Here is a 27,151-nt window from a genome sequence, read left to right as displayed (position 1 = left end):
TCCTGATTAGAGCGGTATGGTTTGGACCATCAATGCCAGTTGCAGCCAGGAGAACTTTCTAACTTCCATCCCAAACCGCTCTGTTTCAAACAATAAAGCAAAGTGGGTGAAAGTCACTTCAACACAATTTATTTAACCACAATACTGAGTGAGATCAACAGTTTGAGATAGTTAATCTGCAAGGGAGCGTCACCAACCAGTTTGTAGATTAAATCTGCATTTCCATCAGCACTGCAGCAAAGATTTAATCATTCCTCGGTGTACCAAAGCAAAGACGTTGTTGAGGTCGAATGTTGCCAGATTTGAAGTTAATCTTCAGGACGTATCCATTTTTGCGGATCAACGGCTTGACAGTGCCCTCAATTGAGCGGCTGTATGGGAGGGGATGATCAGCTTTGTCAAGTCAGCCACAGGCACAGCTGAGGATACCAGAAACGATGCAGACTTGATTTCATAATAAAAGTGAAGACTTTTAAACGGATAAGCGCAAGCAGCAAAAGTTACAGAAGGAAAAATGCAATCATTTAAATTCTTACACGGCTTGTACTAGACATTGGGCTGGATATGAAAATCAGCTTTGTGCTTGGAAGAGCAGCACCAGTTGAAAGTTTGGACAGATCTTCCTATTCATTGTAAATGAGTAGGTGTATCAAAGCTTATAACTGGTACTGTATATCCAATTTAACCAAGGCTCTGACTACCACAATTACAGGTGAAAAAACCCAGAGTAGAACAATACTTCCTGGTAACATCTAAAAAAATATATATATGTGTGGATTTATTTAAAGAAGCATGCTGTGTCATTTATGAAAAATACACAGATCTTAACTAAATATGATTTGTTCTACACTAAACATGTTGATTTGTCGCCATTGTTGCAACATGTTAATCAATTCAACTTTTATTTTGACAGCGGTCAGCAGAAAGTGTTTCATATTGTTGCACCCTTGACAGAAGAAGAACAGTGCACGGTCCTCCTCCTCAGTTGCAGCCTACAATTCAAGTGTGCACCGGGAAAAACATGATAAGAAGGATGTCTGAAGAATGATTATGGGAAGCAAAAACCTTATTGGCATATAAAGGATTTTAGAATGGGAAAACTGGAGGTCTTTTGACCAGTGGCAACTGCAAGTGGAGTGTGCAATTTTGTGTTTTTCTTTTTTCTTTTTTTTACATCACAGTGTGTGAAGCATGGATGTGGTTTGGGGACCAGTTTATTTTCACTACGGATACAAGGACTGGCAAGTTATCAGCATGAATTACTAAAGGGGGGGAACAAAATTATAAGAATTTCAATGTTAAATACAACTCTGGAGGAATGACAATGGTGAAAAGGAAGGGACTGTTGTTTTCACTGCTGTACTTTATGGCAGAGTTTTGGCTTACTTCACAGCAAGTCCTGAGAATTGGTAAGTTGTAAAAGTATCATATATATGTCTCTCTCTCCCTCTTTATATATATATATATATATATATATATATATATATAAATATATATATATATATATATATATCCTATCATCTCCACCATACACTCATAAGCTGTTTTACTATATCTGATTCTATGATCTCGAGTCCTTTCTTAATGAGACTAACAATGCATTGAATTTATCATTCAAAGGAAGGGAAAGAATATGACTTCTTATGGCGTGATCATAATGCACGATATCGTAGATGTAAAATCATACAAAGACTGACATTCATAACAAGGGTACAGCTCAGCTGGTGTAGGTAAATCAAAGGCTAACTCTTAGTATCTTTAATCACAACTCGCTTTTAAATGACCTTACTGAGGATAGAACTCACACAAGATATCATGTAGCGGTGTGTTTAGGTGTTAAATGTTTTCTCTGTTACTGCATTGCTACAACACTTATGATGCTGTGACTTGCAATAATATAAATGTCATTGTGTGCTGTGTAACATGCCTTTCCATCGGTACGGTATTATATGGTAATAACATCTACCATTATTGAACTCAACTTCTGTAGCGACTGTTTTCATTGTTGGGATGGTTGTGCAGAATCCTTTGAAGTTTTATTATTGGATTTTCTTTTTCCTACTTTTTTGGTTAACAGATTCTGAGGACAGAGGGGTGGGGGGGTTGTTGAAATGAAACAAATGTATCTTATTTATTTATCTTTGAAAATCTAAATCGTGTTCATCTACTTCGGTAAGCCAGTGCCTGAGTCTCTCTCTCTTTCTCCTGAGAGCAAACCAAATAAAAACAATGTGAAATGGATACAGTGATAAAGAATGAATAGCTTTCATTAAAACTTTGTTAAATCTGACCTATTTTCCTTCTTGAGCACCCAAAAGTCTTTTAGCCTTAATGCTCACTGATGGCCAGTGACATCTGTGAGTGTAAATCACAAGGCTCTTGCTCCAACTATTCCCCTATGATGTAATTTTGTAACAATGAGCCTGTATTTGCAAGCAAATTAATGCTTTCTGGCTCTTTGTTCCTCTCCCATTAGCTATGTGGGTTAGAACATTGCATCACAAAAATGTCTCTTTTGAATTTAAGCCACAGGACTCCGTGTTCTGTTTAATGCCCAGGGCAAATCTGACTGAATTTTTTATTTTTTTTTTGTAATTTACTTTCAGCCTAAAAACTTAAAAATAGTTTTTAAAAGGCTGTGTTGCATAACTTTAAAACACTAATAGGCAAGCAGCACCTCCCTGTTTCAGCAGCGCCCATCTGAGCTCTATGTTGTTATTCTCCCTCAACCATCTATCACTCTCAAATACCACCTAATCTTTGTCATTCTCTTCATGACCCCCACACATCCTAATCTCTCCCATATGGTGTGTGGCTTGCCTCAATTAACATTTCTCTGTCTTGGCAAGTGCTGGCATCAGATTGTGACTGGCTTTCACTCTTTCCACTAGGATTGTTAATAATGGTAAATCTTCTCCCTCAAGCCCTAAAACAACTAACACTAATCTTCTTTATGCAGAAAGTCTCCTCCCCAAATATGGTACTTAGGCAACGACCAAATCTCATCACTGGGGAGAGCATAGAAGGAACAGCTTGTGGCTTCCACTCTATTTCCTTGTTTGTTTAGGTCATTTTTCCTCTTGCTTCTATACTTTATATGTAGGTGAAAGCTGTCTTAATTATTCATGATTCTGGCCCATGAGAGAAACAACTGACCTCTCTGTTAAACTGAAAAGATTTAGTAAATGAGGTGAATTTGTATATATCGCTGATTTGATTCCCTTTAAATATTTTGGTGTTGGATTGCAAGCAACTATCTTGTAAACAGAGAAACCTCAGTGCTCTACATCAAACGAGCATAGTAGACTGTTTAGGACCTCCTCATTCATTCACATTCTGGCACGGGCCCAGGGTCGGGTGATGCTGGTCTTGCTGCTAGGGTGGGGGTGGGAGGTCTCATTGGGTACTGGCCCAGGATGGGGAGAGAAGAGAAAGACAACACTACGTCATTGTGCTCCTCTGCCTTTAAAAGACTCTCCTTCATTTGATAGTTTGAGACACAAAAATCACAAAAACAGATCAAAATCACAACCTAAAGATCCTTTTCTCAATGTTCACCTTTGATCCTCTGGACTAAAAACAGCCCATCTCCCTAAATTGTGTTTTTTTTTCTGCTCTCTGCACTAAAGTGAGGAACAGAAGTCCATAATTAAAGGCACAGCCTAAAGCTATTTCAGCACTTGCCTGCAGCATGCATTAAAATAATCTTTTGTTTTAGCACCTGTCACAATGCATCATCCCCCAGTACAATTGGCCAATTAAAGACGAGGTGGAGGTTCAGTGATCCTAAAAATTATATTGGAAATTAAATAATGCAACCTTTAGAAAGATTTCTTCATTAGTCATTTCTCAATTACATTAATCATAATAGTGTGATGCAAAGGAGCAAATCCTACACATATCAAATAATAATCAGAGGGAGCGAAGCTTTGCTTACAGAGAAACTTTTGCTTTTTCATAAATATCAAATGCTATTTTTCAGGACTCAATGTTTTCATCTATAAATGAGCAATCAGGTTATGCTGAAAGAAAGCAATGTTATTTCAGCTTTTACTAATTAGGCTTTAACTAAATGTGAATAGTGTCAACTTTAAATGACAAAATCACAATTCATCCGTGGCAGCTCTGACCTTCTCTCTTTGTGAATTTTCTACCCAATAGTCTGTGAAATGGAGGGAGTAAATTATTCCGTGTGCAATCTGCAAGCACACAACATGAGAAATTGTACATGTCATGAAAATGGCTCCTACACAAGTCGTTTGTGAAATGATTTCAATAGTACAACAAGATAAGGACAAATAGTAAATGAACTAATATCAGTGAATAACTTGATCCAGCATGGCTTTGCAACATGATGCTGTAGCCTGTAAATTAACCTGCATAAATACAAGCTTTTGAGCCATGTCTTCTTATGAGTATCTCTTTTAAACTGGGTCACGGGATCATGGCTCAGTACATATTTAAAAGCAAATCATGTATAACCAAGCGTTGCTGTGCTGAAATGCCAAAGATGTACAGCACAGCTCTGCAATTCATCAACAGGATAAGTTTATATTTCAGCTCTAACAGCTTGCATTTCAGAATATATTTTTGTCCCAATAGATAAATTTAAGGGATGCTGATGCTTGTCACATACCGACATAGAGGAATCAATACCTACCAAAACATTCAACTTTGAAAACGCAAAGATCAATACTAACTCAATTTTGCAGCACTGATGTTGTGACCTGACCATTTTGGTGCGTTTGCGTCTGATGGAGTGGCAAAGGTTTTTCTTTAAAAAAAACAAGAGATGCATGATTATGTTTTGCATTGAGCTGCACAGGAAGCTTGCTGATTTCCAGAAATCTTAAACAATTTCTTGACAATTTACACACTGCAAAAATATTCTCTCCAGAAGGCAAAAGCAATCACGGACAGACTGTGTTTACTCAATCTCATTGGACCACAGTTGTCTCTGCCCTGGGCAGTGACAAGCTTAATTATTTTTCTGGTGATACGCACATTGTGTTTTGTGAAGTTTTGTAATTGAAAAGTGCTGCCTGGGTTTTCAGTCACATCAATATAAAAGATAATTTTAAAGCAGTTGAAAAATGAAATGGAGTACTGCTGCTGCTTTACTCCATACGCCTGGATGATTCATCAAGGTCAAGAGGATTGGCTCCAGCAGAACTAAGGTACCCTGCTGCGTGATAGTCAGCTAAAGGCTGAGCCACATCCTGGGAGAGAGAACAACTATCATTGGTGTGTTAATAATGTTCTGTTATCCTAAAGAGATTAGCTGTTTTACACAGTAGAAGTATTATTTAGTGGTGATCTGCTGATACAGACCAATATAGATTTGTTGGCTCAACACCCCTCATGCTGAGTACATACAGCTGTCCTTCTCCTCCTCCCAGATGCTCTCTGCAAATCAGGAAATTCATTATATTTACACAATTTCAAGATCTTATTCCAAGTGGAAATGAAAACAAGAAATAATGTGTTTTCTTTTTCTGTGCCTTTCCTTCAAGCTTCAAGGGGGAAGTGAATGATATTAAATCAAGACAGATTTGTCTTTTGCTGATAACAGGACTTATCATGGTATAGATATGTTCAAGTATGTAGGTTTTATAAACTGTTATTTAGTTCATTTTTTTGTAAATTTATATTATTTTATAAATATACAGGGACATTCGGTATATCTAGCAACAAATTTAAGGTCTTGCATTGGATGCAAATGCATTTAATCAGATGTAAACAACAGATAGTAGTATATAGAGTACATAGAAGATCATCTATTTTCACAGTCTTCCTTAAGTTCTGTATGAGAAAAAGCAAATTCCTGATGGAAATGCTGTTTTTCTGCCTATTGGACTAGTTTGTTTCCGGACTCTTAAAGCTGCAGCCTTGGCACTCTAAGCAAACAAATTAGACCGGATGGTCAAAACTGGCTTATTTCCCATTTTATATCAAAAATACCCTGAAATGGAATATACTTTCTCAGCTAATTTAAAGAAGAGGTGGTTATTATATTTATTTGCATGAATTTTATATTTCAGTAGACAGAATTAAGGGCTTTAACAGGTCCCAGCAGCTGCTCACTGAGGCTTGGTAACCATAATTAGGATTGGCACTTTCCAGCATGCTTTTAAACCATGCAAGTCCAGACAAGGCTCTCTCAGTTTGGGGTTTGAGGCTATTCTACACTAAAGAAAAAGGTCATTCACAATCAAGGTCTCAAGGGGAGCTTTTTAAAGGACGTCTCCCCTTTCAAATCAATTACAATTTCACAGGCAATTCTTCAAAGACTGTTAGAGTGTGCAGTGACCTACTGCCATCTGCAACCTCAGTTGTGAAGTAAGGTCATTTGCAAACTCTTGCAAAATTGAAATGGCATCATTATGATTAATGTTTGTGGTCATTATGATCATTGATGAGCAGAATTTTCAAAATGCCCTCTATTAGTTTTTGTTGTGTTAATGTGAATGTTGCAAACTTGGAAACTACTTATTTTTATTTTAGGATAAAAAACTGATAAACCGCTCAGCACTGGACTTGTGTCTCTTAAGACTTTTGAATAGGAAGTTTTCAACCAACATTTAAATTGTAACTATATCATTAGAGAAATCTTATCTCTTAAGACCAATAAGTTTAAAATCCTGACATTTGTAAAGCTAACTGACCAGTGGGAGCTTTCTCTCACACAAGTGTGTCTGCTTTATCTGCAGGTGGTGACACTCAAGTGACAAAGCAACATATTTCTGGCCTAAATGCGAATGTATTTCAGGTGCTTTAGATGAAACGCTGAATATGGCACTCATGCCTGGCTGGGGTTATATGTGTCCATATATTCAGCTGTGGCAGACCAGCCATCTTTCTGGGGCAGCAGGCTGGATTAGGATTTGGATGGTGTTTAGGATGATTTTCTCCTTTTTGTAGCCCTGGTACACTCAGCTATTTCAGCTGAAAGAAGGCTGAACAGGGAAATACGTCTTGAAATAACATTTTTGATAGTGGTGGTCACTTAAACATATCAGCCAGTGTTTATTACCTCAGTAACTGTGTAGTCACTTTAAAGAGGCAGTACAACATTTCCGTGTCACATGTTCGATTATAATTTTGTGTATGTCTGTGACTCCTTCTTAGTAAAACTTATTACATTTCGTTACTTGTGGGTCCAATTTCAATTATTTCCTTTGAATCAGAAATGAGGAGTTTTAAATTAATGTAATTGCTGAGCATTTGAGCATGCTTTTTGGTTGACTATGTTGCAGAGGTTTGCAGAGAATAGTTGAATAGTATATTTTGCATAGGAGTGTTCCTACCTGAGTAAGATGACCAGAAAGTGTCTTAGCAGCTGCCATGTTAGGAGCCGTTTGAATTCTCTAAATTCTGAGGAAAAGAGCTCCAGTGCTTCCTTTAACATCTCCTTAGGCATTTCCAGGTAACATTGGACCATCCTTAATAAAAGAAAGTAGATAATGCCCTTCCAAAATTCCTCGCAGCCAAAACTTTCATAACAACGCTGGATTCATTTTTATCCAGTCCAGTTTTGTGACTCTACCAACCTCGATACTAGAGTAACATTCTACGTTATTTGCAATATATGAGATAACCTCTTTGGAACAATATGATAAGATTGCATTTGACATTTTATCCAAAGGATTTAACACCATGTGATGTTTACCATCGAGGCCAAGAAAAAGAGCTTAGGAAAAGACGATAGGAGGTAATCATTTAATATTATTCGACTGGACCTAGAGGGTTGAAAATTAACAGAAAAAAGCACCAAATGCATAAAATCTTGGATTTGGTAGATGGAAAATAGGCTCACCGGCAGGTGGCTGGTAGATTATTTAATAACACAGCATTGTAGTTTTTCTGCTCATCGTGCGAGATTTATGTGATCCTCACTATGACTGTTTGTGCTGTCATTGTAAAGTGTCATTTTAAAAATAGACAAAACAGTTCATATGTAGCCGTTATCTTGAACTATGTAAAATCAAAAGTTGTAGACCTAAAAGGAAGAATTAAATTTAAAAGATGCCAAATCAGTCAGTGTTTCCTTACACAGTTTATACATGAGAAATTTTATTTAGTTTCAGTCAAATTTAAAGGGGCAGTGAGGATGTCCACTAAAAGTGATACATCAGGGATTGGCTAGACTGCTTTGACTTCTAAATGCAGTATCTTACTCCTCTTGAAGTAGCGCTAAGTCAAATTAGCACACGATTGCCAGCATATGTAAAAGTATTCCATCATCATTTCAGGTAAAAGAAAAGGCCTCTCACAATACTTCAATTCACAGATGCTGGTATGAGATGTAGTGAAACTCCCATAACTTTTTGTTCTCTCAACATCATACAATTTTTTTATAGAGAAGTCTACCAGAAGAAACTGAAGATGACTACTAGCCAGCAGGAAAAACATACTTTTAACAGCCAAACAGCCTTTTTTGTATGAGAAATCATTTTTAGAAACTTTTCAACTAATTCTATATTGCTCTTGGGCTTAATTATGTCATACTGTGAGTCACAAGCTGTTAGAGGCATGTGTAACTATGATTTCATTGAATGTGACTTCAAAAAAGTTGAAAAGGTGAGAAAACTGAATTACCACATTAACATGTTGCTGGATACATTAACGGTTAACGTATCCAGCAACATGTTAATGTGGTAATTCAGTTAACTTAACCTCAGATGCTTTGTCTGTGCAACTGGACTGTGATGACATAAATACGTGTCATGTCTTCTTAATCAAACCATCCTAGCTTAAGAAATTCAGGTCATGTAAATGCGCTCAAGATGGAGAAGGTCAGACCTTTTGCAGAATGAGACTAAATCCTGTCATCTCTACCGGGTCCCTTGGGAAGCATTATGTGGCAAAGTCCACTGGAATCTGGGCCACGTTATGCAACTGTGAGAATTGAATTGTGCTTATCATGAAAATTAGATTATGGTGAGGGTGTGTGTGTGTGTGTGTGTGTGTGTGTGTTGGGAGGGGGGTAACAACAAAAAAACAAACACTACACTGACTGTGAATATAGCTGCTGTCATTTGATCAATAACCGATTGCCTTTCTGTGAACCCTATGTCTTCTCTTCTTTTAGGGGGCATCTTTGAGACCCTTGAAAATGAGCCCATTAGTGTTGAAGAACTAGCCTTTAAATTTGCTGTAACCAACATAAACAGGAATCGGACTTTAATGCCAAACACCACGCTGACCTATGACATCCAGAGAATTAACCTATTTGACAGTTTTGAGGCCTCAAGAAGAGGTAAAGATCATTTCTTTCTGAAAGCCATCTAACAGTCAATATAAGACTCATGGACCGTCTCTCCAGTTGGTCATTTGTTATTTTCTGTTTCTTAAATCCAGCCTGCGACCAGTTGGGACTGGGAGTCGGGGCTATATTTGGCCCCTCCCACAGCTCATCGGTCAGTGCGGTCCAGTCCATTTGTAACGCCCTGGAAGTCCCTCACATCCAGACCCGCTGGAAACACCCATCAGTGGACAACAAAGACAGCTTCTACATCAACCTCCATCCCGAATATGCCTCAATAAGCCGAGCTGTGTTGGACATAGTGCAGTTCTATAAGTGGAAAACAGTCACTGTGGTCTATGAGGATGCAACTGGTGAGTCTAAACCAGATTTAATGAAACAACACATGTGTAGCAATCAAAACTGAAGGCATTAAAACAATATTGGGTGAATAGTTGACTTGAATGCAGTGATATGTGCATTTTCCTAACTTTAATTAACAGTTAACAGTTTATTATAAAGCCCTATATATATGTACCACCTTCTGAGTGCACTCAAACATACAAACAAAAACTCAACCATCTGCTCGTTACTACTAAGATCACGAGGGATGAAGAGTGAAAAGAAAGAGGATAAACTAATAAAAAGATTAAATACTTTGGGGGGAAAATCCCTTTTTATCAAGCATCCTGTATCATACAAACCAAACTGCTTGAAAATCAGTTGGAAATGAATGAAGTTCTAATTCTAATTGGACACAGAAATACATGAACAGGAGACATGGCTGTTCAGTACAACCTGCGAGGTGATGAGCATGCACACTGTAGTTGGGTTAAAATTACAAACCTACTTTACTACTTTGCTATTGGGTGACGGAAAGAAATATATCTAAGATTCTTTGTTTCAACCACTGCAAAATTATTACTATTAACAATCTCAACTCATTATAGCCCAGATGAAATGATATAAAAATGAACCTGAAACTATGAAATTTGGTTATTTTAATTTTATATACAAATTTGGACTTGTTGAGATTTGCATCCGTTAATTCAATTAGGTAAACAAATTATGATGTAGTTATATCATATCATTCCATCACAGACTCTCCTTAAAGTACGACCAGCAGGGGGTGCACTTCTCGGCATAACACCGATAAACATATCCTAGTTTAACGTTTGCTGGCTACGATTTCGCCGGCAGACACAAATACAGTACAATAATATTCTATTGACAAAATACAACCAATAATAATGTTGAATCCTACCTGTGAAAGGTAATCCCCCGACTCCTGTTCGCAACGTCTGTCTCAGCCTCATTAATGGCTGCTCCCTCAGTAATGGCCGCGGCCAGAAAGTCATGGCCGGTCGTGGCCGCGGCCTCGGCGCGCAAGCCCTTGCTGCACTAACCTCTGAATCTGTGACGGCAGAGTATGCAGCCAAGCTCTCTGTGACCCGTTCAACCCGGTCACGGCCGGGCATCAGAATCGGATATATTGTTTGACTCCACCTGGGCAGCTAATTGTACAGCAAATATGCACACCGCCCCCTACCGTAGCCTACATGATGGGTAGCACGGTCAGCAGGCGTGACGTCACTCTCCTGCGCCGCTCAGATTGCTTTTTCGTTATCGAATTGTGGGCAGTATTTTGCATGCAGACCACGAAAACGAAAAAGCAATGTCCGCTTTGTTTTGATTATGGCATAGAATGTGCAGTCTTGAAGAAGAAAATTGAAATGCAATAGGATGACTGATTAGTAATTTTATTCATGAGTCAAATAATGCAGCCACATTCTTAAAATGAAAAAGCATTTCTGATAATGCATTTGAATTTTCAACTTTTACATTTCAAATTGAATTTTGGTATCTATTTGCTGAGGCATATTTTGAAAATTAAATTTCAAATGTCTTTGTCCTTTTCATTTGAATTAAGTGAAAGAATGAGCAGTCTTGAAGAAGAAAATTGAAATGCAAATAGGATGATTGATTAGTAATTTTATTTATGAGTCAAATAATGCAGCCACATTCTTAAAATGAAAAAGCATTTCTGATAATGCATTTGAATTTGAATTTTGATTACGATTTGCTTCCATACAAAATAACTACTTCGCTCAACTCGAGCAAATGTGACAAACTTACAACAAGACACAGATACAAAGAGCCTTATGTGAGGCAGTGGTGGATGAAACATATTTTTTTTTTATTATTTTTAAAAGGCTTTTCTTTGCTTCTGATTAGCTCAGACATTTCAAATTTATATATTATCAATTCAAAATGTATAGTTTTGTCTAAAATTAGAAATTGAAAGGGACACCTTGATTTTTATCCAAAAAGGCGGGGTTTGGGCACAGCTGTACCTCTTTGATTTCTGTCTATGGCTGTCACAGCAAATTAAATATAAACCGAACGCCAGACAAAAAAGAAGACTTCAAAACTAAGTTGTTTTTTTTTTATGAAAACGGCAACTAGGACAGTAAATTATTAATGTTACTGCGTCACAAACTGCGCAATATAAATGGAGGGGCATTCATAACTACCGAAGCAAATATTCATACTATAACCTGCATCACACAGCTGGTAGGTAAAGGAGGAGTTTCTTACCGTGAAAAAATGTTTCTCACAAATCAATCCTCCCAGCTGATCAACGCAGGCGTGTTTCAGGGAAAACATCTGCATTCAGTCTCAAGACCGTTTGTGAATTGGCTTTATGACATATTATTTACAAAGAATTTAAAGAAAAAAGTTTCCTTCCGCTACCGGGGAAAATAATAAATATTTTAACTGCAATGTCTAAATTGCCGCAATTTTGTCAGCACGTAAACGCAACCAATGACTGTTACAGCTCCTCTGGTATCTTGCTCTAACCACATGTAACATCCCATAAACTTACCAAGCTTATGGTGATAAGTTCAAACACACCACTCCACCGAACAATACCCGTAAAGCGAAGGTATATGTAGGTATAGTGTCTGACAGCTTCAATACGACAAAATTATACGAAAAGCACCATAAACAAAAGCTTTATCCTTCCACCTGCTTCGGGCACATCAACGTCCCTTGTAACTGCGACAGACTAAGTGAATTAAGTTAATTTGATTGAGTAAGTCTTGATCCGAAAGGTTTCTTATTCGTAATATTAAGTCTAACTTGACGGTACAATATTGATATTTTTCACTATGACTACTAGAGGGCAGTGATCAACATTTTAAAGAAAAAGGATTATGATCAAACAGAACGTTTTTTAGCTCTGGTAGTTTGGTAAATGCATACAGATGAGAATATATCCCAATAGAATTAAGTTATGTTGCTATAAAACTGTTTTATTCAAATTAAAAAAGGTTTTTTATTGACTTGGATGCTTGATGAAAGAGCGCAGCAAAAGCATTATCACAATACGATAAGATAAAAAAATGTTCTAAGTTTTTCTAAATCTTTACGGCTTTGGTGCTGGTGTGAAATTATTAAGATATAAATTTTCTTTAACTAGTTGAAAAATGTATCACGACTAATACTTGATGCTACGGAAGCCCTAAACGGCCATAGATACATACATTTTATTCCATCCGTTTTCCCGTGATAACAAGATAATTTTCCTCCGTTTTCTCGTGAAAACGGATGGAATAAAATGTATGTATCTATGGCCGTTTAGGGCTTCCGTATAATGCCCCTTAGTGAATAATAGTAAGATAATCCAATAGAAATTTCTCAGTACAGTGCCCTTCAGTGGTTACGTTACGGTACTGCAACATCAAGTTGTCACATGGCTATTCAGTTAATTACTTCCAAGCAATGCAAACTTAGTTTACTTCTCAGGTAAATTGTTGTTTAAACGAGCGCCTTGATATTTAAATTACTACTATCAAACTGAGTGCATCAGTAAGTAATGTGTTCTTTCAGGATCTTTCTGAAATAATCAGCTTGTATACAATCTAGTGAAATTTACATGTGTAATTGTTAATATGTTGATTGTGGGGGTGTATACAGTTTGTATTTTGTCTTTAGTGTTATTATAATTAGTTTGTCAAAGGGTTTAATTAAAAAACCCATCTGTTACAATGGAACTTCTCATCAAGAATGGTAAAATATACATAGTTAGCATCACACAATTAGGATCTTTCTACTTGGAATCATAGACAAGATATAAAGATCATAAACTAGAAGCTTGAGTGGTTACATTCTTTTTAAGGTATGTGTCTTCTTTAACAAGTGACTTTAATGATTGTCTCATTCTTTTTTAAATTCAAGGACTGATTCGCTTGCAAGAGTTGATCAAAGCTCCATCGAGATACAGCATTAAAATTAAGATACGTCAGCTTCCGTCTGGAAGCAAAGATGCTCGTCCTCTGCTGAAAGAGATGAAGAAAGGAAAGGAGTTCTTTGTCATCTTTGACTGCTCTTACCAAACATCAGCTGATGTTCTCAAGCAGGTGCATAACTCAAACAGCCATTTTTTCTTTTGTAATAGCCACAGAACTTTTTCATTTATTTCAACCTTGAAAAAAAGTCTTCTGTCAGAAGCCCAATTTGGAATTGTCAATGGGGGAGTGGTCTCTGTGTTATTTATTTAATTTCTGCATTGCTTTTTGGTTTAATATTCACTATAAGGAAGATTAGTCAAATTCCCAGAAATCCTATGTTCATTTCTAAATCCATGCAGAGCCTATTTCTGAGCCAGACATACACATTATGCACACACATTTACACGTTTTTATCATACAGCTCAGAAGATTAATTGGAGAGACTGTGCTAACATCAGCAAAATGTGACATATTCTCACATGAATACTTGTTAATGCAAACCATGCAAAAAATACAAAATGACTAAATTCAGGAAAAGGTGTAGCTTAAGACGTGGTTGGTTGGTTTTAGTGGAAGAGAACATAATTTATTCTGTCTGAAGCAAAACTCCAAATACATACTAAAGAGAAAACTGTGACACATTCTCTTCATTCTGTTTAGATATTGTCCATGGGAATGATGACTGAATACTATCACTACTTCTTCACCTCACTGGTAAGAAAATTTTCTTTCCAAAAATATCTCTGCAGTCACGAACACAGAGGAGGCGTTTTATTGAACATACAGTACCTGCAGAACAACTTTGACTCACGACATTTCCCTTTCAAAGCAGATTGAGAAACTAGATGGATAAATATATGTTGGTAATTTGCCACTTAATTACACATTTTTCCTTGCTATCATTAAGTCTGCTTTGATCCCACACGTTAGGATGTGTACGTTCACCTGGAGATTCTGTAAAGCAAAGATTATGTATATAAATTCAAATATTTGTGGTTTATTTTATGATAAGATTGTTTGATGTTTTAGTGCCCTTGGCATAATTCCATGGTATTACATTGTTCCACTATTTAATCAAACATTTCTTTTCCCTTGGAAGTCGCATTTGCATTGGGGTCATTTCAGCAAAATTTTTATTATTTCTGCACTGCTGACCTTGTTGCTGATCTGTACAGGACTTGTTTGCCCTTGACCTGGAACCTTACCGCTACAGTGGAGTTAATATGACAGGATTTAGGCTTCTCAATGTGGACAACCCCAGAGTGGCTTCAGTGTTGGAGAGGTGGGCCATGGAGCGACTACAGGCTCCCTCCAAGGTTGAGACTGGAATGATGGAGGGAATGATGACAGTGAGTTTGATTTTTCTATTAGATATCTACCATCCTGAAGAAGTTCAGGGTCTGTCTACGGGGATATGCATGATGACATGTCAAAGTTACATTAATGGCCCAATATCATAAATCATAACTTTCGCATATCGGTTGCACCTTAGAGGTGAAAAGAAAGACGTCCTCATGAACCCACCACTGTACCCCGTCATTGCTGTGTCACTGAATCAGCCGAATGTTGACAGCACTGTAGTTAGAGTGGGGAGTTCTGTAAATCCTGGTTTGATGTGTGTAAGCACACCCGAGGCAGGCCTATTTAGCCTTTGTATTTTCCTCCCTTGCGGGCTCAGAGTCGTATTAGCAGTGGATCATCTTTGGCTCCCCATTTCACCTCTGAGCTTTCACACATGACACAATGTGCATCAGTTCTGTCTTGAAAAGGCATGCTCTATGATCAGAAAAGCAGATAGACAGTATGGGCAATCAAGAATGAATTAAATAGATTAATTATACAATTGAGTGATGATATAAAAAGCTGAATGATAGAACACAAGGTCTGCAAGCTTGTCACCAGAGAAAAGTTGCTGAAAACAGTCAGTTTGTCATTAGCCAACAGAAATAAATGAAAGTGAATTCAAATATACCTCTTTATTGATTTCATCTTTGCTGGCCTAAAAAGCTAGAGATTATATGTAAATGTATAGACATTAACCTGTTTTGGGGGATGTACAAGACTTGTAAACTGATTTTATTGGATTTTGTTGTATGCTCTTGAGACAGGATACAACAATCCACCGTGGAGCTCTCTGATAGTGTGCAAACCAAGCTGTGCTCACTGTGAGTGATTGGGCTTGATTGTGTCATTGCACAGAATGGTTTCTAAGACTTGTATTGGACTGTAAACCCCATTGTGCTTAGCACATACATCAACAATCCATGATGTGATAAGTGCATGACATGTGATTTGTGATTCCAAATGATGGATTATAATAGCAGTGTTTATCTTTCAGACTGATGCGGCTCTGATGTATGATGCCGTTTACATGGTGGCTGCTGCCTCACAACGCACCTCCCAGATCACTGTCAGCTCCCTTCAGTGCCACCGACACAAGCCATGGCGCTTTGGATCCCGTTTCATGAACATGCTAAAGGACGTAAGTTAGATTTAAGAACGTATGACACCTAACACTCTTCTTCCATCCGTCCATCCATCCTCGCCTGCTTTCTCTTTGTCATTTCCTTTGCCTCAAACAATGAAGTTAGGAGATCAGGTTTTTTCTCAAGAGATGACCCTTGACGTCTTTGCCACATACTTTGATTTCGTATATTATTGGATTGGCAAATGTACACTGATGGGAGCCGTCCACTGAGAGGTGCTGCTCTTTGTATAGATATGTAATGAAAGTGAAGATATTAATGAATATGTTTGAACTGTTGAAATTGAAAACCAAATGAAAAATCAAAATGTCACTATATATCTACTGTATTAATTAAAAATTTGCCATACTAAGTATCTTAAAGCTCTTCTAGCGTGAATTATTTCAACAGCAGATGAGACAAGAAAGCAATTAGACAAACACTGTCGGCAAACAGACCGTTTGAATAACACCCTGTTTGTCCAGTGGTAATTATCCCAGTTTAATTGTGAAAGCAGACTTTCTCATCTCTGCTAAGATGTAGCAATTTGAATTTAATAGGCTTCTTGTTATATTGCACCGTCTAATTAGATGTTTCTTTGACCAATGAGCTTCTCAGTTGCAAGTGGGGAAAGAATATTGACAGCCACTAGCAATCCAAAGATCCCAGATGGCAACATATGAATGAATAAATAAATGAGCTTTTTAGCTGTACAGGCTCTCAAAGATTGTCTGTTATTATACTTATGATCAGTATTTTTACATGAGCACACTGGGCTCTGAAATGTTGTTTTCTGGACCAGCGATGACTAACTGTGCTCTGCATTCTCTCTTTTACTTGATGGGCATGACAACATGCGTTCATTTCAAAGGTTTACGACATTTTACACAGTTCATATTTTCTTTCCCGTAACATATTTCCTCCGTAACTTGACAGTACAAAAACTCAGCAAGAGATCAGGTAGATTACTGAGGGAAGTTAGCTGGTACACACCAATCAGCCGCAACATTAAAACCATTTGCGCAACATTGCCTTTGTCCCCATCGTGTCACTAAATCAGTTTTGACCCACTAAAAATCCTATCTCCTTTAGTCTTGCATTTGGGTCCATTCCTCGGTAATTCATGACAGCCTCATACTGCTGCATAAAGTCACTGCCAACAGGGAATACCATTTCATGAGGAGTGTTTATAGACTGAAACAATGTTTCGACAGGTGGGAAATCTCAGAAGTAGCATCCACATGTATGCCAGGACCCAAAGTTTAGAGCAAGTGTAGAGCATTACGTGTAGGATCCCACAGCCTCAGCTTGCATCCAACACATTAGAATTTACGTTAGTGGCTTTAATGCTGTGGCTGATCAGTGCAGGATATACTTCCATACTTAAGGATCTGAGGAGGGGAAGGAGGTGCAGGTGTGTAGGCAACGGAAATAATTGAAGAATCATAGTAAGAGGCAGAGGTTGGTGAAGATAGTCTGAAGATGTGAGGTATGCAGGAAAAATAACTACATTTGTATTAGGAACAGACAGAAACCATGGAAACTTGTGTGAAACTGGTTTGATTATAATACTAAAAAAAATGTTAAGAGGTTTGAAACATTCTTAGATCTTCTGGAAAACTTGTTTATACTTATATTGTTATTAATCATTATTGCTAAATAATGCAGCTGAGACTGCAAAGTGTCGTAATTTAGTCATAAGAATAATTTTGTTGCATATTAATTGAGCAATGACGATCAAATATATGAGACAACAATTTGATATCTTTATCTTACATTTGTTTACATTTATTTATTTGATTCCTTTTGCTATTTTTGTTACAGTTTGTTTAAGATAGATAGATAGATAGATAGATAGATAGATAGATAGATAGATAGATAGATAGATAGATAGACGACTTTATTCATCCCTTTGTGAGGTTTCCTCAGGGAAATTGAAAGATCCCAATTGATTCCAAAAGTTTGTTCTGTATAACCACAGACTAATTGTATCTTTGACAGCGACCAGATGTAAGATGATTAAGTGGTGTTGGGTCAGTTATAGCATGTTATATGTTATTTAGAAGGTTCAACAAGATAAGTTTGATAGTTAATACATCTGCACACTATGGCATGCTTTCACAAAGTTATCAGCAGTAGCTGAGTACTCGCTCTGCATTAAAGCTAAAAGCACACATTTAACAAAAATACAAAATCGCTGATGAATTCCTCTAAAATTTTTCATGCTTAATTCACAGCTCTAAACTAACCGAAGTTAACTGAAGTTGTGTTAACTGAAGTTGTGTTATCTAAAGTGTCTTCTATCAAGTCCCTGAATCCAGGGTGCTTCTCCAGCTCAGCCTGCACTCTAGTGCTGTGGGGGTGGGAGGGCAAAATGACAAATTTGCCTGCAGGAGTCAATGCTGTGTCACATATGGTAACTTACATTTCATAAAAAAAAGTTTAATAAAGAACTGATATTTCATGAAAATAAGGTACACTTTGGCTTTCCCCCCAAAACTTACGGATGGACTTGCAGATCATGTTTGCTTGTGAGGCTGATGTATTCAGGCCTAAGGGAAGCGTGGGAAGACCAAACAGATTTTATTGCTCACTATTTCATACAATTTTTGTCTCTCATGTTCATGGATGATCCATGGTGGCGAGGTCTCGGTGGTGTGTTGAAATCTGACTCTCATCCTTTTAATTCTGGACTCTCCAATCTGAGAAGATCAAAGTCTTAATTACATGTAAAATTACAGCATGTGGTCGAGACAGAGACACTTGCATTTGGTGAAGACTTATTGAGAATCATAAATCTGGAATTGGAATCAAGTAGATTTCACAGATGTGTAAAAAGGCTCAGTGCTGTCTTGCATCTGTTAGTAGTTGCGTACCATCTTGTACATTTCCAACAAAGAAGTTGGAGTAACAGCATATTTAGAGTCGAGTATTTGTCGTGTCCATATTTGACACTTTTGGCCTAAGTATTTCTCAGTAAAGTATTACTTACCTGCAGAGAAAATCATGAAATACCATGTCTTGACTGTTTAAAGATAAAGGCCATTTTCCCATGAAAAAACTGGCTTCTAAGCTTCTTTCATAAGCACAGAATTGAGATGCAGCTCATTTTCTTGCGTATTCTGTAATAGAGATTCAGCTTGACTGTTATTCATGTGAGCTCACTTCATTGTCAACTGATTTCAAATATCTCTGAGCTCTGCTGCCCACCCTCTGCTCTCCGGTCAGTCTGACAGCACCATTTACATCAATGTTACAGACTCAGAGACATTTAATATTTCCATTGAGGATCCAGCTAATGGAAAATATCAATTAAAATGCAGTTAGTCTTTGTTAGCGGTCTTCGCTTAATGGAGAACACATCAATTATTCATTTTCGAGGAGCTGTTTTGATTTTTTTCTGGGCCTCTGCTTGTGTTTGCATTCATTTAAAAGACTAAAATCAAAACTGAGTGATTTGTCGTGTATTTTTTCTGTCCTCTCTTCGCCACAGACACAATGGAACGGTTTGACGGGACAAATAATCACAAACAAAACAGACGGCCTTCGGAAAGAATTTGATTTGGATGTCATCAGCCTAAAGGAGGATGGCTTGGAGAAGGTGAACTACCTGACCTGTGCATAAACTGTCAGGCTGTTAGAGTTGACATTTAAGCAGAGCTGAAAAGAGAAGGATGTGTATAGACTAATAACATATAACAATTGACCGATGATGCTTTGTCTGGTAAATGATATGCAATATCATTTACTGAGAAATACAGGAATATTCATGGCTCGTGTCTAAAATATGTTTAATTTAAGGAAATTTGTGAACTGTTGTGACACAGTGGTACAAATAGTCGTAGCTGTCTTTTTAAGCTCAAAGGTTTGTGGATTTTTCTTGAATCACACTGATGATGCTGCTCTGTATTTTGAGTTGTCATTAGGGAGCCTGTAACCTGTTATTGCTATCATCACTGAGAAGGAAGCAGAATAAACTCAACACATTTGAAAGTAAAAACTAAATCATGGCTATTGCAAGAAGATTTATTTCCACATTTATTTTATAGCCAGATTTTGCCAACTTTGCTGTACTTGCACTTGGGTTCAGGGCTCCTTGATTAAAATGCTCTCTCCTTATTGTTTTTGCAAGACAATGACGGGCAGCCGCCTGAATAAAGTGTGGAAAAAGGTCTGTATTCTAGCTGTCCTGACAGACTAAAGGAATATTATCACTTACTACTTTACCCTATTCTCTTTGTGATGTCTCTCCTTTTAATAAAAAATAAGGTTCAGGTACTGGTGGGAAGAAATGTTTCTGTACCGGGTGTGTGCATAAAATTTCGTGCTCCATTTCCCCTTCAATGTTTTTTTTTTTTTTTGTCTCTTTCATGAGTGTCACATCTCAGTTCCTTATGTTGTGATTTTTTTCATTTTTTGGCTTCCACCTAACTGTTTCTATTCCCTTTCTTTAGTATCATTTTCCCTGATCAAGCGAGGGCCTGTCCAGGCAATAAATGTTTGATGTCATGTCAGAGTGGTAATTTTGATATTTTATCCTTTACAGATTGGTGTCTGGAATTCCCAAACCGGCCTTAATTTATCAGAAACCAACAAGGATTCTTCCACAAATATCACAGACTCAATGGCCAATAGGACCCTTGTTGTCACTACTATTCTGGTATGAATGGAAGTGGATTCATTACAGGAGAGCATTTGATCAGACGTGTCCTAATACTAATAAGCCAAACTAATGTAACCTTTGTGTCTTTCACCAGGAAAATCCTTACGTCATGTATAAGAAATCTGATAAGCCGCTATATGGGAATGACCGCTTTGAAGGTTACTGCCTTGACCTGCTTAAAGAGCTCTCCAATATTTTAGGCTTCTCCTATGAGGTAAAGCTGGTGTCAGACGGCAAATATGGAGCTCAGAATGACAAGGGGGAGTGGAATGGCATGGTGCGAGAACTCATTGACCATGTGAGTACTGATCAGTTTGTCTTAGACGCTGACATAGTCCAACAAAATCAGCTGAATGAGGTCTTGCTCTGTCCCAGGTGGCCGACCTTGCTGTGGCCCCTCTCACTATCACATATGTGAGGGAAAAGGTGATAGATTTCTCCAAGCCCTTCATGACGCTAGGTATCAGCATCCTGTACCACAAACCCAATGGCACCAATCCAGGAGTGTTCTCCTTCCTCAATCCACTGTCTCCAGATATCTGGATGTATGTGTTGCTGGCATGCCTGGGTGTCAGCTGTGTGCTGTTTGTCATTGCCAGGTAAACTTCTCTGGGGCTGGGAGGTGCATTGAATTGTTTCATTTACTTTACCAATGTTAAATCTTTTTCACTCTTTAATACATACATACGTTTGACCAAAGCTATGTCCTGAGAGTCAAAGAGACTATTTCATGTTGGCATTATGCCATTTACAAAAGCTGGAAAATAAAGTATAACTCACCTTTTCTTGAGTAAATCACAGTTGTTTCTACAGACCTGTTGTATTTTTGTAAATGATGACTGTTTTATTCATCACATTCAGGTTCACTCCATACGAGTGGTACAATCCACATCCCTGCAATCCAGACTCGGATGTGGTTGAAAACAACTTCACTCTAATCAACAGTGTGTGGTTTGGAGTTGGAGCACTCATGCAGCAAGGTATACTTATTGCTATTTTTAATATGTAGTATTTTTATGCTGTATTCCATTTCACATTTAGCTAAAGTACCCTGTTGACAGGGCACCTTTAACCGTCTATGATAATGTTTGTGGCGTGTTTGGGAAATAAACGAGACGGTCAGTTTTATGACTGTTTTGTGTTGTTTATTGTAGAGGTCCATGTTTTAAGACCTATGTGATTTCAAATGGATAATGTATCTTGTGTTTTTACCTTACAGGGTCTGAACTGATGCCTAAGGCCCTCTCAACTAGGATAGTTGGTGGAATATGGTGGTTCTTTACTCTAATCATAATCTCTTCATACACTGCCAACTTGGCTGCTTTTCTCACTGTGGAGAGAATGGACTCACCAATCGACTCTGCGGATGACTTAGCCAAGCAAACCAAAATAGAGTACGGCGCTGTAAGAGATGGCTCCACGATGACCTTTTTTAAGGTAACTTTTACATTTTTCTGGAAATAGCTAAGTTGAGGATGGATTCAACCAAGATCACGTGTTACGATTTGTGGTGTGTAATGTTGTGAGGACCCATTTGTAGACAATTTGTTGACCGGATGTTGAATAGACACAAATTGCTTTATTAATATATATGGTATATAGATACCATAAGAGAAAAACTAAACCAAATAACTGACAAAAAGCTGACTATGACTATGAAAATTTGGACTCAAAACCATGAGCTTATAACGGCAGAGATCTGACAAAGATTAAGAGAAACCTGGGAGCTTAAATACCGTGGGGAACTGGTTGGTGAATGATTGCAGCTGAGGATTATGAACACAGGTGAATGAGTGGAGCTCATGACCAGGCAGGAGGGAACTGAGGGAAACTACATAAGAGAAGGTGGAGCAAGAAATAGAACTAAGATAAGACAAGACTAACTGGTCTAAAGTAAAGGTAATCAAGACAAAACATGAGTAATTAAACAACTAAAGACTAGACTAAACTGAAGAAATCCTGATAACAATCCAATAACTCAAGTACACAAACAAACTAAGCTTAAACAAAATACCAACTAAGAACAAGAAAAAGACAAATCAATCCCAAACAAATACGGACAGAATAAATCCAAATAATGACCAATGACAGGCAAGAAAATTGAATAGAAACAAAACACAGTAAAACTCAGGCATGAAAAACTAAACCAAAATCCACAAACACTAACACCACCACTTTTAAATTGGATTAGCCTGACAGCTTTTACCCTTGAGAAATCAGTCCTCTGTCATGTGTGGGTTAGAAGAAAAGTGAGTTTGATGAAAACGGATTGGGGTTAAAAGTCAGTGCTGAAGAAATTTCCATGCACATCAGGTTAATAAGAGCCTGTCAGAATATCCTGCAGCTTATCTGAATAAACAGTCAAAACTGAATCAACTTTATGGATATGTGCTCACCTTTCACATCCCATTTCCTCCCATGCATCAGATCAAGAGCTCCAGTCAAAAGCGCATTTTATTCTTTATCTCATAAGCAAGCGCCAAATATGTAGTGACATTTTTATGTGCTTAAATGGTGTTTGTTGCCTTGGCCACAGATTACCCATAAATTCTGATTCTGTTTCAACAGAAATCTAAAATCTCAACTTATGAGAAAATGTGGGCATTTATGAGCAGCAGGAAGAATACAGCCTTGGTGAAAAACAACCGGGAGGGGATTCAGAGAGTCCTCACCACAGATTACGCTCTTCTGATGGAGTCCACCAGCATCGAGTACATCAGCCAGCGCAACTGCAACCTCACACAGATTGGAGGCTTGATAGATTCAAAGGGCTATGGTGTGGGAACTCCAATTGGTAAGACAGAATATTAACAGACCATACAATACCATTCGATAAATGCTTCGTGTCTGTCTATGAAACAATAACCTAGGAATTATGTCACCTTATTCCTGGTGTTTCCTTCTGTAGGCTCCCCTTACAGAGACAAGATCACCATCGCCATCTTGCAACTTCAGGAAGAAGGGAAGCTGCACATGATGAAGGAGAAATGGTGGAGAGGTAATGGCTGTCCAGAGGAGGACAGCAAAGAGGCCAGTGCCCTGGGCGTGGAGAACATAGGGGGGATCTTTATTGTGTTGGCAGCAGGACTGGTCCTCTCAGTTTTTGTGGCAATCGGAGAGTTTATTTACAAATCTAGAAAAAATTTGGACATTGAAGAGGTGAGTGTCGGCCAGTGCGAATGGCACAACAAGTATTAACACAATAGGCGACTCAAAGACATTTGTGCACCTACCTACACATTTGTGTTGTCATTGTCTTCACAGGATGACAGTAATCAGTGGGCCAATAAGAATTTGAATGTGTTAAACTGCATTGTTACAATCAAAACACACGTTTTTAATGTTTTTGGTAGCGTTTATGTAGATCACACAAATATGTTAGTCAAGACTGGAAGAACACATTAGAATCCCTTAGTCTGATAACTTGACAGTTGTTGACTCCTGACATTTTGGTACTTGACCATCTGAGCCTTGCTGTTTTTTGAAAAAGCAATGTAACATTGTTATGTGTGAAAGAAATGCCACGATTATGCCATGATATAGTGGGTAAATAATGGTAAGATATATAATTCCAGATGTTATTACCATATTCACTTCAATAACTGCTGTAGGTTTGACAGGTTTTCCATTTTGAATATTACATTTATTCATCGACAGTTGTTTCCAAATTGTTTATGAATGAGTGTTCCCTCAAAATAATAATCATCATGAAGCTGCTTTACGTCTTTTTCTTTTTTTTTCTTCCTGTTTTTGTTTTTTGTATCATAGGAACTTTTTGAACATGCATGTATAGATTTTGTCATGTCGTAATTGTTTGAGAATGACTAAAGTTATGTGAGAACGTCACACCTTTTCACCGTTGACCTTTGGTTGCAATGGTTTCGCTCTCTCAAAGCCACACGCTCGGAGACGTTGTCAATCCACAAAAATTTAGGGTTGAATTAAAAAGATCTGAGGTTATGGAAAATGTGTATGTTATTCACATTGTTGCTACCCATCATTTTCACATTTTATTGAAATATTTTTTAGTTTTTTTTTTTAATCATATGTTTGATATTTTTGGGAGAATCATTTCCTAGGACGCATCGCTCTTGTTATCAAACAGGAGAAATGTGCTTAATAACTTCATCTTTTCTTGTAATTGTTGTTTGCCTACACTATATACAACCTACTTTATTTCATATAATATTTTTACATGATTATGTACCTAATTATTTATCTTCAAGGTACTATTTTTGGCATACATACATGCTGCTTGCAACGTTGTCTGCTTCAAACTAACAAACTATTCTGCATTTGCAAAATGCAGCTTCTTGTATCCTCGAGTCACCATTCTCTTCCCTTGCTCTCTACTCTGATCAAACCCGTACCCACTTGTATGTGTGCTTAGTCTTTTACGTAACATCCTCATAAGGCAGTGGATAATCTACCCATATCACACACCTCTGATGTAAAACTGCAGCAGCCCTTGTTCCAGTCGAACAGGTAAAAAATCTGAGCCTTGTTTGTTTCGTTACTATATTTGAATGATTTGTGCCACATTCAGGATGATGTCAGGAAATGATCATGGCTATGGCTAAGGACTGTTGAATCAATCATTACCTCAATACATAACACCTACAATAGTTCTTTCTAACGTCACATAATGTATAACAACAAAAAAAAGTAGCTAATTATGATTTACTACAATATCAGAATGACATTGCTTCAAAAACATGCCAAGTTGGGCATGAAAGCCCAATAATCCAGCATGAAATCCAGTGCTGCTGTTGTATCCATTTAGCAAAGAATGACAATGGAGCTATTTTTAAAACCCCTGAATTACTTGAATTTGATATAAGAACAGATTGTTATTGTGTCTTACTTGTCTTTTTTTTTTTAATGTTGTCACGGAAAAAGGGGATCTGATGTGTCTATGTCACTTGATAATGAAGAGAAAAATCTATGTCAAGGGGAGGGCAGCATGTTCCGACGTTGTTTTAAGAAAAACACTCTGAGTTACTGAGTTAAATTACTATTTCACTGCTGTTCTGTACAGTTATCAATAATAATGAATCCTATAGTCCTTCTGAAATGTTTTAAATTGTCCATAAAGCAGCATTGTCGACCACCAGCCTAACTGACTCAAATCTTTTAACTAAGTTTGTTGACACTGATGCTCTATATATAACGTATGTTGACTGGCACACTCACTGGTCAGATTGGTTTTAAATTGACAGCCAGAAATGAAGACGATGTGCTAAAATCACAATAATCAAGCACAGGCTAAATCTCAGGATATGATAATGATGTAATTGTTGATTGTGGATATGGAGTACACTTGCTGTCCTACTATCACTAATAAGTGGATGCTTTTTCAAAATGCCCTCTTCACACACAAACAAAATTAATGAATAAATCTACAATACGTGACAGTGTTTGAAGGATGATGACTTTCTTTAAAACTTTGTGGATTATTTTTCACTGCTAAACTGAATCTAAATCTCCCAATAGCAAAGTTAATCACGAACCAATGGAGTTGGTAGAATTTCAGGCATAATAGTTGCTTTTCCAGACGACTTTTGACGACACCATGACTTGTTAAATAATCCTTCCTTGATACAGTATGACTTCTCTGAGAGATTTCGTCGAAAGGGCGCTTTTCCTTGTTCATCTAGTGTTCCAGTTGCAAGACAGAGAGGATTGTTAAAACAAGAAAACAAGTGTGAGAGTAATCTGTCACTGTTCAACCAGCTGTTAATCTGACTGTTGCAGATCAGGGTTCTGGCCAGCTGGGGTCGGCACATCCCCGACTTTCTCTCATTTCCCTTGGAGATTACAGTATTATGGCCCTCATTTATGTAATCCTGTCAATGGGATACAGCCCCCTTCTCAGCACTACCATCAAACTGAAGTTCATCGTCACTTCAGCGTGTAATCGGCTGGGATGCAGTAGCTCCGCAGCTTAGGACTTTGTAAGGAGGTCATGGACCTTGTGCTGAGATTGATTATAAGACTTGTGTCATTCTCCCGGCTTATGACTAAAGAAATTTCAGTATTGTATGAATGTCCAGTTCTGTACTGTCACTTTTAGGGTGGAGACCTGTACCACCATTTCTATTTACACAAGTCATTTTTCAGTTAATAGGAAGGAATATCAAAGCTAATTGATCAACGCGACGGCAATCTGCTGCTCCTCGAGTTGAAGACGAACTGAGCTATACCAAAATTTTAGGTTTACAATGCTTTGATGTTCCAGTGATTTAATAGTTTTTTAAAATAGTTTACAAAAACATCATGGAACCAGAATCCTACCATTAAACAGTGAATACTTTGGCTTCTTAAAGGAAATTAATTAAAGGTATGTATCACCTAAAAATCTCTTGCAGTGAAACCCGAGTACTTAAGTGCCTCCTCAAACAGTGTCAGTTACATTGTTTCCTAATCTCTGCTTCCTCAGTCCTGTCATTTAGTTAGTAATCATTTAATAAAAAAATATATGTAC

General features: G+C 37.6%; 1 protein-coding gene across 2 annotated transcripts; it reads left to right on the top strand.

The window, feature by feature from the left end:
- The first annotated feature begins 979 nt into the window (after nucleotides 1-979).
- LOC142388130 (glutamate receptor ionotropic, kainate 1) lies at nucleotides 980-25,771 on the top strand. 2 transcript variants are annotated; one of them, XM_075473056.1, is made up of 17 exons: nucleotides 980-1,409; nucleotides 9,092-9,259; nucleotides 9,361-9,618; nucleotides 13,487-13,668; nucleotides 14,200-14,253; nucleotides 14,715-14,888; nucleotides 15,878-16,021; nucleotides 19,498-19,605; nucleotides 19,935-19,937; nucleotides 20,137-20,175; nucleotides 20,551-20,664; nucleotides 20,762-20,965; nucleotides 21,043-21,266; nucleotides 21,529-21,647; nucleotides 21,887-22,104; nucleotides 23,236-23,461; nucleotides 23,576-25,771. In XM_075473056.1, exons 1-17 carry the CDS (start codon nucleotides 1,319-1,321, stop codon nucleotides 23,863-23,865), a joined length of 2,616 nt encoding a protein of 871 aa, XP_075329171.1. In that variant the 5' UTR covers nucleotides 980-1,318; the 3' UTR covers nucleotides 23,866-25,771. The 2 variants fall into 2 exon arrangements, with proteins under 2 accessions (XP_075329171.1, XP_075329170.1); XM_075473055.1 differs by lacking the exons at nucleotides 19,935-19,937; nucleotides 20,137-20,175.
- Nucleotides 25,772-27,151: the final 1,380 nt, after the last annotated feature.

Source organism: Odontesthes bonariensis, chromosome 9 (genome assembly GCF_027942865.1).
Source record: "Odontesthes bonariensis isolate fOdoBon6 chromosome 9, fOdoBon6.hap1, whole genome shotgun sequence".
NCBI lineage: Eukaryota > Metazoa > Chordata > Actinopteri > Atheriniformes > Atherinopsidae > Odontesthes > Odontesthes bonariensis.
The sequence above is the reverse complement of the archived record's forward strand: the minus strand, read 5'-3'. Positions and strand labels throughout refer to the sequence as shown.

Excerpts from the sequence above, each read along its gene's own strand:
- LOC142388130 (XM_075473056.1), top strand. The coding sequence starts at position 1,319 with ATGACAATGGTGAAAAGGAAGGGACTGTTGTTTTCACTGCTGTACTTT. Across the intron at positions 9,260-9,360 it reads TTTTGAGGCCTCAAGAAGAG|CCTGCGACCAGTTGGGACTG; the intron begins GTAAAGATCATT and ends TCTTAAATCCAG. Across the intron at positions 22,105-23,235 it reads CCACGATGACCTTTTTTAAG|AAATCTAAAATCTCAACTTA; the intron begins GTAACTTTTACA and ends CTGTTTCAACAG.